Here is a 13,108-nt window from a genome sequence, read left to right on the forward strand (position 1 = left end):
GAGTGACCTGCAAGTCAGAAACAATTCCTCCGAGTGACCTGCAAGTCAGAAACAATTCCTCCGAGTGACCTGCAAGTCAGAAGCAATTCCTCCGAGTGACCTGCAAGTCAGAAGCAATTCCTCCGAGTGACCTGCAAGTCAGAAGCAATTCCTCCGAGTGACCTGCAAGTCGGAAACAATTCCTCCGAGTGACCTGCAAGTCAGAAACAATTCCTCCGAGTTACCTGCAAGTCAGAAACAATTCCTCCGAGTGACCTGCAAGTCAGAAACAATTCCTCCGAGTGACCTGCAAGTCAGAAACAATTCCTCCGAGTGACCTGCAAGTCGGAAACAATTCCTCCGAGTGACCTGCAAGTCGGAAACAATTCCTCCGAGTGACCTGCAAGTCGGAAACAATTCCTCCGAGTGACCTGCAAGTCGGAAACAATTCCTCCGAGTGACCTGCAAGTCGGAAACAATTCCTCCGAGTGACCTGCAAGTCGGAAACAATTCCTCCGAGTGACCTGCAAGTCGGAAACAATTCCTCCGAGTGACCTGCAAGTCGGAAACAATTCCTCCGAGTGACCTGCAAGTCGGAAACAATTCCTCCGAGTGACCTGCAAGTCGGAAACAATTCCTCCGAGTGACCTGCAAGTCGGAAACAATTCCTCCGAGTGACCTGCAAGTCAGAAACAATTCCTCCGAGTGACCTGCAAGTCAGAAACAATTCCTCCGAGTGACCTGCAAGTCAGAAGCAATTCCTGTCTTATCTGCACCTACCCCACCAGAAAACGGTGTGGATTCTGCAAGAACATACCTGCACTTTTAATGCAAAGTAAAAACACACCGCGATCCTGAGTGACCTAAAAGGGGTAAAACCCCCACGGTTTTCGTTTTCAGCCTCTACCGGGTTTGCCCTGTATTTATCTCCATCCATCTTCCCATCAACTCTGCCCAGCTTCCCTGTCCCTGCTGAAGAAATGCTCCCCACACTTTCCAGGTGTCATTTTCTCTTCACTTCGCACCGACTCGTCCTTTATGTTCGTCTATCACATAAAATCTTAATAAAATACATTTAAGTTGTAGGTGGAACATGAAAATGTGGGAAAGTTCAGGGAGTGTGAAGACCTCTTCAGATCACTGCATATTGAGCGCTTCTTCCAGCATTACTAACCTTCGGCCACTAACAGGTCTCCTCTGACATTGTCATGATGGAGCAGTGACGTATGGAGATGTTAATGGGTTCTTCCTGACCTCTCTTCTAGGGTCCGATCTGACAGTGAAGGTCTGGAGATTCTTCCCATACAGTGAGGATAGCCTGAGTCTGTGTATGAGCTTTTACTGTGCTCAGCAGGTTGGACGCCTGTGCTCCCTCAATTCTCAGCTCTTTGTCGCCTTCCACGACTCATCCAGTGCAACCTACACGCTTGTGCAGTACTGTCTGAAGACTGGAAGACGAAACGACCATCCGTCTGGTCACGACCATCAGGACCAGATAACAGGTACTGCGGTCAGGTCCACCTATTTCAGCAGGTCTGCCCGTTGGCTGGAGGTCTCTGGCTCTATTGGTCAGGGATGGAATTTGGATGAAGATGGCTTCACATCAGCATGATGCTGAAGCTGGAATCTCATGTTCTGAGCATCCTACAAACCAGAGACATAGCATGTGGTGGAAAATGTCCCACTATCCGTGGGTGGTGTGTAGCATTTGTCTCATAGGGAAGAAGGGGGCAGATACTAATAAGAGTATTTTACTAGAGAGACGCGTCCAGTGTCTGCTTGATCCTGAAGAAAGCTGGCCTTGTAATCTGTATGGACTCGGCCTATGCAGTTATACAAGACAGAACATGGTGCACTAAGCAGAGGCCTCATGGGAGAAGGATTCATGTAGTAAAAGTGGGGACCTCAGTCACTGCCCTCTTGTCTCTCTTCTCAGGTCTTTGTGCCAGCTCGGGACTGGGCCTAGTGGCCTCATGTGGAAGAGACAGAACCATCCGCCTCTGGACAGAGGACAACCGCCTGCTCAGGTCTTGTCACACTTCCAACCATTTTTAAAAATGATTTTGTTATTTACACTATGGGGGAGATTCATGAGGTTTTTGTAACACAAAATTCGCCATATCTGGCCCATAACTTGCAGGGTTTTTTCTTACCATGTTTTTATAAAGTGACAAGAAAAGTGGTTGTGTCTTATCAGAAGGGTGGAGCCTCAGGGCATGTTGGATTTACTATAATCTAGGCCAGAAACTGGCCTAAATCATGGCTGAAGTCCACCCTCTCCTTACTGCCACGTGTGAGTTTGTGATGCATGGAGGACATCTCACCCCAGCTCACAGGAGATCAAGAAGGAAATGTCTTAATAAGTCTCCCCTATATGTCAAAAAGTAAGTGCACCCCGGAGCATCACACCTACAGTTGCAAGAAAAAGTAGGTGAACCCTTTGGAATGATATGGATTTCTGCACAAATTGGTCATAAAATGTGATCTGATCTTCATCTAAGTCACAACAATAGACAATCACAGTCGGCTTAACCTAATAACACACAAAGAGTTAAATGTTACCATGTTTTTATTGAACACACCATGTAAACATTCACAGTGCAGGTGGAAAAAGTATGTGAACCCCTAGACTAATGACATCTCCAAGAGCTAATTTGAGTGAGGTGTCAGCCAACTGGAGTCCAATCAATGAGATGAGATTGGAGGTGTTGGTTACAGCTGCCCTGCCCTATGGAAAACACACCAGTTCTGGGTTTGCTTTTCACAAGAAGCATTGCCTGATGTGAATGATGCCTCGCACAAAAGAGCTCTCAGAAGACCTACGATTAAGAATTGTTGACTTGCATAAAGCTGGAAAGGGTTATAAAAGTATCTCCAAAAGCCTTGCTGTTCATCAGTCCACGGTAAGACAAACTGTCTATAAATGGAGGACGTTCAGCACTGCTGCTACTTTCCCTAGGAGCGGCCGTCCTGTAAAGATGACTGCAAGAGCACAGCGCAGACTGCTCAATGAGGTGAAGAAGAATCCTAGAGTGTCAGCTAAAGACTTACAGAAGTCTCTGGCATATGCTGACATCCCTGTTAGCGAATCCACGATACGTAAAACACTAAACAAGAATGGATTTCATGGGAGGAGACCACAGAGGAAGCCACTGCTGTCCAAAAAACATTGCTGCACGTTTACAGTTTGCACAAGAGCACCTGGATGTTCCACAGCAGTACTGGCAAAATATTCTGTGGACAGATGACACCAAAGTGGAGTTGTTTGGAAGAAACACACAACACTATGTATGGAGAAAAAGAGGCACAGCACACCAACCTCCAAACCTCATCCCAACTGTGAGGTATGGTGGTGGGAGCATCATGGTTTGGGGCTGCTCTGCTGCGTCAGGGCCTGGACGGATTGCCATCATCGAAGAGAAAATGAATTCCCAAGTTTATCAGGACATTTTGCAGGAGAACTTAAGGCCATCTGTCCACCAGCTGAAGCTGAACAGAAGATGGGTGTTGCAACAGGACAACGACCCAAAGCATAGGAGTAAATCAACAACAGAATGGCTTAAACAGAAGAAAATCCGCCTTCTGGAGCGGCCCAGTCAGAGTCCTGACCTCAACCCGATGGAGATGCTGTGGCAGGACCTCAAGAAAGCGATTCACACCAGACCTCCCAAGAATATTGCTGAACTGAAACCGTTCTGTAAAGAGGAATGGCCAAGAATTACCCCTGACCGTTGTGCACGTCTGATCTGCAACTACAGGGAACGTTTGGTGGAAGTTATTGCTGCCAAAGGAGGTTCAACCAGTTATTACATCCAAGGGTTCACATACTTTTCCACCTGCACTGTGAATGGTTACATGGTGTGTTCAATAAAAACATGGTGACATGTAACTCTTTGTGTGTTATTAGGTTAAGCAGACTGCGATTGTCTATTGTTGTGACTGAGATGAAGATCAGATCACATTTTATGACCAATTTGTGCAGAAATCCATCTCATTCCGAAGGGTTCACAAACTTTTTCTTGCAACTGTATATCAGCTTTTTGGACATCTCATGGAGCTTTAACAGACTTCTGGGAAGACTTTCCACAAGACTTTGGGGAGTCTGTGGGATATATGCCGTACTTGTGGGGTCAGGGTGCGATGTTTGGGGAGAAGGTGTGACCAACCATCGCCATTCCAGCCCATCCTGAAGGGGTCAGAGGGTGTGAGGGCGCTGTGCGAGTTCCTCCACATCAAGCTTTCATGGAGCTCGCTTTGTGCACTGAGGCACAGTCATACTACACTGACCAAAAATATAAACCCAGATCGTTGAGCTGAACTCAAAGATCTGAAGCATGTTCTACAGACACAGAAGACCCATTACTGTCAGATATTGTCCACAGATCTGTCTAGATCTGGTCAGTGAGCACTTCTGCTTTGCTGAGATAATCCATCCCACCTCACAGGTGTGGCAGATCAAGGTGATGATTAGACAGCATGAATATTGCACAGGTGTGCCTGAGACTGCCCACAATGAAAGGCCACTCTGAAATGTGCGGTTTGATCACAGAGCACAATGCCACATAAGTCGCAACGTTTGAGGGAGCGTGCAGTTGGCGTGCTGACTGCGGGAATGTCTACCAGACCTGTTGTCCGTGCAATGAATGTTCATTTCTCTACCATAAGCCGTCTCCAAAGGCGTTTCAGAGAATGTGGCAGTACATCCAACCGGCCCCTGTAGTGATCACTTCCATGGACGGCCCTGTAGTGATCACTTCCATGGACGGCCCTGTAGTGATCACTTCCATGGACGGCCCTGTAGTGATCACTTCCATGGACGGCCCTGTAGTGATCACTTCCATGGACGGCCCTGTAGTGATCACTTCCATGGACGGCCCTGTAGTGATCACTTCCATGGACGGCCCTGTAGTGATCACTTCCATGGACGGCCCTGTAGTGATCACTTCCATGGACGGCCCTGTAGTGATCACTTCCATGGACGGCCCTGTAGTGATCACTTCCATGGACGGCCCTGTAGTGATCACTTCCATGGACGGCCCTGTAGTGATCACTTCCATGGACGGCCCTGTAGTGATCACTTCCATGGACGGCCCTGTAGTGATCACTTCCATGGACGGCCCTGTAGTGATCACTTCCATGGACGGCCCTGTAGTGATCACTTCCATGGACGGCCCTGTAGTGATCACTTCCATGGACGGCCCTGTAGTGATCACTTCCATGGACGGCCCTGTAGTGATCACTTCCATGGACGGCCCTGTAGTGATCACTTCCATGGACGGCCCTGTAGTGATCACTTCCATGGACGGCCCTGTAGTGATCACTTCCATGGACGGCCCTGTAGTGATCACTTCCATGGACGGCCCTGTAGTGATCACTTCCATGGAGGGCCCTGTAGTGATCACTTCCATGGACGGCCCTGTAGTGATCACTTCCATGGGCGGCCCTGTAGTTTTTATTGATACTATTTTGGGCCTGTACGACTTTTTGATCACTTTATATTTCATTTTCGTTTGGACCAAAGAGACCAAAAAATTGCAAATTGGCCATTTAGACTTTTATTTTTTCCATTTTGCTGTTTTCCATATGGGATAAATATTTGTTATGTTTTAATAGTGCTGGCGTTTTCGCGTGTGGCAATACTCATGATGTGTTTTTTTTGTTTTGTTTTTTCATTTTGGGGAAAGGGAGGGGAGGTGATTGTTTACATTTTTTTTTATTTTTAAAACCTTTTTTTTACACTTTTCATGGTTCCCAATACATCAGCATTAGAGTCTGAGACACAAACTGTGTTCCTGCAGCCACAGAACTAATGTCACACGGTGCATCCGGCTTCCCCGATCCTTGCCGGAGGAGCCAGTGCGCACTTCCAGGTTTTACCGCGTTCCGATGCCATGGTCACATTTGACCACGGCATCTGAAGGGTAATAAGTCAGCGGGTGCCTGCTGTATGAAACATGGGGCGGTCGGGTTGTTCGGGTTCTTCTCTCGTTTACGGTATATAAGTGCAGCATCAGAGCATTTCCTTGCTTTGTGCTGCAACGTTCAGGGCGAGGTCTGTTTCTTTACTGCCGCTGACATCCCGGGCTTCTCCTCACTATGCTAGGCAGAGACTTCCGCCTAGCAGTGAGAGCGGTGATGTCACCGGCACAAAAAAAACATTCGAAACCCAGTCGCAGCATGTCGCAGGTCACAGTGCAACACCATAGACTATCATTATAAAAATAGTCGCGCGACATTGGTGAGACATCAATGTCGTGCAGCAAGTGTTGCAGTGTAGTTGTGCCCTATATGTTGCACGACCTATTGTCATTGTTTAGACCTAGCCTAAGAGGAGAGTGAGTGATGCAACGCACAGAGGATAGGCGAGCGTGAATCAGACCCCAGACATAGCCCATGCACGGCAGTCACCTGCTGTCTCCAGTCCTCGTCATGGCTGATGAGATGCACACACTGCTGTCTGGCATCAATCAGGGAGGCTATGGATTCTTACAGCAGACAAGGACTAAACATACTGAAGTTCTAAGCTGTTACACAGAGAAGATGCAGCACTTACTAAATAGAAAAAAACCTAAATATTACAGAAAACTTATAAAATTAAGCCTCTAAGGGCACGATTCCCTGAAGCCTCCCTACTACAGTATTCGCAGCCACCATCTTACGGCATGATTCCCCGGAGCCTCCCTACTACTGTATACGCAGCCACCATCTTACGGCACGATTCCCCGGAGCCTCCCTACTGCTGTATTCACAGCCCCCATCTGAGGGCACGATTCCCCGGAGCCTCCCTACTGCTGTATTCACAGCCATCATCTGAGGGCATCATTCCCCGGAGCCTCCCTACTGCTGTATTCACAGCCATCATCTGAGGGCATCATTCCCCGGAGCCTCCCTACTGCTGTATTCACAGCCATCATCTGAGGGCATCATTCCCCGGAGCCTCCCTACTACAGTATTCGCAGCCACCATCTGAGGGCACGATTCCCCAGAGCCTCCCTACTACAGTATTCGCAGCCACCATCTGAGGGCACGATTCCCCAGAGCCTCCCTACTACAGTATTCGCAGCCACCATCTTACGGCATCATTCCCCGGAGCCTCCCTACTACAGTATTCGCAGCCACCATCTTACGGCATCATTCCCCGGAGCCTCCCTACTACAGTATTCGCAGCCACCATCTTACGGCATGATTCCCCGGAGCCTCCCTACTACAGTATTCGCAGCCACCATCTTACGGCATGATTCCCCGGAGCCTCCCTACTGCTGTATTCACAGCCCCTATCTGAGGGCACGATTCCCCGGAGCCTCCCTACTGCTGTATTCACAGCCATCATCTGAGGGCATCATTCCCCGGAGCCTCCCTACTGCTGTATTCACAGCCATCATCTGAGGGCATCATTCCCCGGAGCCTCCCTACTACAGTATTCGCAGCCACCATCTGAGGGCACGATTCCCCGGAGCCTCCCTACTACAGTATTCGCAGCCACCATCTTAGGGCAGGATTCCCCAGAGCCTCCCTACTGCTGTATTCACAGCCATCATCTGAGGGCACAATTCCCCGGAGCCTCCTTATTACTGTATTCGCAGCCACCATCTGAGGGCACAATTCCCCGGAGCCTCCCTACTACAGTATTCGCAGCCACCATCTGAGGGCACGATTCCCTGAAGCCTCCCTACTACAGTATTCGCAGCCACCATCTTACGGCATGATTCCCCGGAGCCTCCCTACTGCTGTATTCACAGCCATCATCTGAGGGCACAATTCCCCGGAGCCCCCCTACTACTGTATTCGCAGCCACCATCTGAGGGCACGATTCCCCGGAGCCCCCCTACTACTGTATTCGCAGCCACCATCTGAGGGCACGATTCCCCGGAGCCTCCCTACTGCTGTATTCACAGCCACCATCTGAGGGCACGATTCCCCGGAGCCTCCCTACTACTGTATTCGCAGCCACCATCTTACGGCATGATTCCCCGGAGCCTCCCTACTGCTGTATTCACAGCCACCATCTGAGGGCACGATTCCCTGAAGCCTCCCTACTACAGTATTCGCAGCCACCATCTTACGGCATGATTCCCCGGAGCCTCCCTACTGCTGTATTCACAGCCACCATCTGAGGGCACGATTCCCCGGAGCCTCCCTACTACTGTATTCGCAGCCACCATCTTACGGCATGATTCCCCGGAGCCTCCCTACTGCTGTATTCACAGCCATCATCTGAGGGCACGATTCCCTAAAGCCTCCATACTACTGTATTCACAGCCCCCATCTGAGGGCATCATTCCCCGGAGCCTCCCTACTGCTGTATTCACAGCCATCATCTGAGGGCATCATTCCCCGGAGCCTCCCTACTGCTGTATTCACAGCCACCATCTGAGGGCATCATTCCCCGGAGCCTCCCTACTACAGTATTCACAGCCCCCATCTGAGGGCACGATTCCCCGGAGCCTCCCTACTGCTGTATTCACAGCCATCATCTGAGGGCATCATTCCCCGGAGCCTCCCTACTGCTGTATTCACAGCCATCATCTGAGGGCATCATTCCCCGGAGCCTCCCTACTACAGTATTCACAGCCCCCATCTGAGGGCACGATTTCCCGGAGCCTCCTTATTACTGTATTCGCAGTCACCATCTGAGGGCACGATTCCCTGAAGCCTCCCTACTACAGTATTCGCAGTCACCATCTGAGGGCACGATTCCCTGAAGCCTCCCTACTACAGTATTCGCAGCCACCATCTTACGGCATGATTCCCCGGAGCCTCCCTACTGCTGTATTCACAGCCCCCATCTGAGGGCACGATTACCCGGAGCCTCCCTACTACTGTATTCACAGCCATCATCTGAGGGCACGATTCCCCGGAGCCTCCCTACTGCTGTATTCACAGCCATCATCTGAGGGCATCATTCCCCGGAGCCTCCCTACTACAGTATTCACAGCCCCCATCTGAGGGCACGATTCCCCGGAGCCTCCTTATTACTGTATTCGCAGTCACCATCTGAGGGCACGATTCCCTGAAGCCTCCCTACTACAGTATTCGCAGTCACCATCTGAGGGCACGATTCCCTGAAGCCTCCCTACTACAGTATTCGCAGCCACCATCTTAGGGCACAATTCCCTGGAGCCTCCCTACTACTGTATTCACAGCCACCATCTGAGGGCATCATTCCCGGAGCCTCCCTACTACTGTATACGCAGCCACCATCTTAGGGCACGATTCCCCGGAGCCTCCCTACTACTGTATTCACAGCCATCATCTGAGGGCACGATTCCCCAGAGCCTCCCTACTACTGTATTCACAGCCACCATCTGAGGGCATCATTCCCGGAGCCTCCCTACTACTGTATACGCAGCCACCATCTTAGGGCATCATTCCCCGGAGCCTCCCTACTACTGTATTCGCAGCCACCATCTGAGGGCACGATTCCCCGGAGCCTCCCTACTGCTGTATTCGCAGCCACCATCTGAGGGCACGATTCCCCAGAGCCTCCCTACTACTGTATTCGCAGCCACCATCTGAGGGCATCATTCCCCGGAGCCTCCCTACTACTGTATTCGCAGCCACCATCTTAGGGCACGATTCCCCGGAGCCTCCCTACTGCTGTATTCGCAGCCACCATCTGAGGGCACGATTCCCCGGAGCCTCCCTACTGCTGTATTCGCAGCCACCATCTGAGGGCACGATTCCCCGGAGCCTCCCTACTGCTGTATTCGCAGCCACCATCTGAGGGCACGATTCCCCGGAGCCTCCCTACTGCTGTATTCGCAGCCACCATCTGAGGGCACGATTCCCCGGAGCCTCCCTACTACTGTATTCGCAGCCACCATCCCAGGGTATGAATCCCTAATAACGTGCTGTCTCATTGCAGGACCCTTTGTCTCAATGCTTCTCCTGAAAGCCTCTCCTTCGGTAGCGGTCGAGGGGATCTGCTGGTGGGAATTCATGGGCACATTTACCGGATCAGCCTGATGACGTTGCTGCCTCATCCATACAAGCTGAAGGTAAGAAACGTCCTGGAAGAGTCACCTGAACCCGTGTGCTGACAAGTCACCTTGTGTCTGTGACGGATAAAGTGCATACGGCCCATGGAGACATCCACCCTCCGGCCACAAGGCACGCCGTCATTTGAAGCTTCAGGATATTGATTGAGGCCTTGTTCACACAGTGCAGATCCTCCGGCCAGTGTAGAGAGTCCACATGCTCATCTCCTGTGTGGCTCCCAGTGCCACCTGCTTATACTGGACATGTGGATGAAGGTTTCACCTCTGCGTGTCTCTTAGGTAATGTGCCTGGAGTCTCCCCCTGATGCTTCTGATCCCACCATTCCTGCCCAGTGCAATCTGAAATCTGGTGGTCCAGAGGACATGAAGAGGCGCACACAACCCTGCAGCCTCGTGCACAGGTAACCACCGAACGGTCACTCACTTTCTCTTATTTCTAGTGTTTTCTTATGCAGAAGATTTAGTAGATTTGCACGCCTGAGCGGCTGCTCCTGCACGCCTGAGCGGCAGCTCCTGCACACCTGAGCGGCTGCTCCTGCACGCCTGAGCGGCTGCTCCTGCACGCCTGAGCGGCTGCTCCTGCACGCCTGAGCGGCTGCTCCTGCACTCCTGAGCGGCTGCTCCTGCACGCCTGAGCGGCTGCTCCTGCACGCCTGAGCGGCTGCTCCTGCACGCCTGAGCGGCAGCTCCTGCACACCTGAGCGGCAGCACACACTCCTGAGCGGCTGCTCCTGCACGCCTGAGCGGCAGCTCCTGCACACCTGAGCGGCAGCTCCTGCACGCCTGAGCGGCTGCTCCTGCACACCTGAGCGGCAACACGCACTCCTGAGCGGCTGCTCCTGCACGCCTGAGCGGCTGCTCCTGCACGCCTGAGCGGCAGCACGCACTCCTGAGCGCCTGCTCCTGCACACCTGAGCGGCAGCACGCACTCCTGAGCGGCTGCTCCTGCACACCTGAGCGGCAGCACGCACTCCTGAGCCATAAGCTATACAGACCCATAAACTACACCTGAGCCGCAGCGTGCACACCTGAGCCACAGTGCCCACCCCTGAGCCATAAGCTATACAGACCCATAAACTACACCTGAGCGCCCACACACCTGAGCCGCAGCGCCCACACACCTGAGCCGCAGCGCCCACACACCTGAGCCGCAGCGCCCACACACCTGAGCCGCAGCGCCCACACACCTGAGCCGCAGCGCCCACACACACACCTGAGCCGCAGCGCCCACACACACACCTGAGCCGCAGCGCCCACACACACACCTGAGCCGCAGCGCCCACACACCTGAGCCGCAGCGCCCACACACACACCTGAGCCGCAGCGCCCCACACACCTGAGCCGCAGCGCCCACACACACACCTGAGCCGCAGCGCCCACACACACACACACACCTGAGCCGCAGCGCCCACACACACCTGAGCCGCAGCGCACACACACACACACACCTGAGCCGCCGCACACACACACACACACACCTGAGCCGCAGCGCCCACACACCTGAGCCGCAGCGCCCACACACCTGAGCCGCAGCGCACACACACACCTGAGCCGCAGCGCCCACACACCTGAGCCGCAGCGCCCACACACACACCTGAGCCGCAGCGCCCACACACACACACACACCTGAGCCGCAGCGCACACACACACCTGAGCCGCAGCGCCCACACACCTGAGCCGCAGCGCCCACACACACACCTGAGCCGCAGCGCCCACACACACACACACACCTGAGCCGCAGCGCCCACACACACACCTGAGCCGCAGCGCCCACACACACACACACACCTGAGCCGCAGCGCACACACACACCTGAGCCGCAGCGCACACACACACACACACCTGAGCCGCCGCGCACACACACACACACACACCTGAGCCGCAGCGCACACACACACACACACACACCTGAGCCGCAGCGCACACACACACACACACACCTGAGCCGCAGCGCACACACACCTGAGCCGCAGCGCACACACACACACACACACACACCTGAGCCGCAGCGCACACACACACACACACACACACACCTGAGCCGCCAGCTGTAATGTGCATGGCCTGTGTATTAGGACCACTACCCCAGCAGCTCACAGGCTCCTTACTCTTTATTTCAGGACCGCAGGGGACGGTTTCTATGATTCTGTGGAGACAACTAAAGAAAATAAAACGGTACAAGAAGCAGGAGGAGGCTGCGGGAGAACGGGGCAGGGAGCGGACGCCGCAGCCATGTCTCAGGAGTGTTGGATACTAAGCTCCAGGGACCAGGAGCTTCACCTCATCCAGATGGGAAAACTGAGATCCCGAAAAAGGACAAAGAACAACAAAGAGACCAGTCGGGAAGCCATGGAGAAATATCTACAGATCCTCTATCAGGAGAAACCGAGCTATAGAGTGAGTGCAGGAAAACTGCGAGATCACCCCATAGATCATATATCGTATGGTGAGAGGATCAGGGATACAGGATACCATATAGATCATATAACGTATAGTGAGAGGATCAGGGATACAGGATACTATATACATCATATAGGGGAGGTGTAGAGAGGAGATCGGGGATACAGGATACCATATAGATCATATATCGTATAGTGAGAGGATCAGGGATACAGGATACCATATAGATCATATAACGTATAGTGAGAGGATCAGGGATACAGGATAACTATACTACATTCAGATATAGGGGAGGTGGGGGGGGGGAGGGGGGGGGGGGGGGGTATAGAGGAGAATCGTAGGAATACAGGATCACCATATACATCGAGTATAGGGAGGTGTATAGAGGAGAATCGGGGATAACAGATACCATATAGCAGCATCATAGGGGATGGTGTATAGGAGGAGATTCAGGGGATAAAGGTACTACCATTATACATCATATAGGGGAGGTGTATAGAGGAGATCGGGGATACAGGATACCATATACCATCATTAGGGGGAGTGTTATAGAAGGAGATCGGTGATACAGGCCGACCTATATCATCATATAGGGAGGTGTATAGAGGAGATCGGGGATACAGGATACCATATCCATCATATAGGGAGGTGTATAGAGGAGATCGGGGATACAGGATACCATATACATCATATAGGGGAGGTGTATAGAGGAGATCGGGGATACAGGATAC

At 52.3% G+C, this 13,108-nt stretch overlaps 1 protein-coding gene across 1 annotated transcript in view; it reads left to right on the plus strand.

Moving 5' to 3' along the window:
* The window catches only part of WDR97 (WD repeat domain 97), a gene marked incomplete at its 3' end in the record, with an annotated part of 117,746 nt that extends 105,372 nt beyond the window's left edge, over nt 1-12,374 (plus strand). Inside the window, exons 9-13 of the mRNA XM_044272980.1 lie at nt 1,245-1,481; nt 1,916-2,006; nt 9,845-9,977; nt 10,257-10,378; nt 12,098-12,374. Coding sequence (XP_044128915.1) covers nt 1,245-1,481; nt 1,916-2,006; nt 9,845-9,977; nt 10,257-10,378; nt 12,098-12,374 — 860 coding nt within the window. The remainder of the gene's footprint in view (nt 1-1,244; nt 1,482-1,915; nt 2,007-9,844; nt 9,978-10,256; nt 10,379-12,097) is intronic.
* Nucleotides 12,375-13,108: the final 734 nt, after the last annotated feature.

This window comes from Bufo gargarizans, unplaced genomic scaffold, assembly GCF_014858855.1.
Source record: "Bufo gargarizans isolate SCDJY-AF-19 unplaced genomic scaffold, ASM1485885v1 fragScaff_scaffold_318_pilon, whole genome shotgun sequence".
NCBI lineage: Eukaryota > Metazoa > Chordata > Amphibia > Anura > Bufonidae > Bufo > Bufo gargarizans.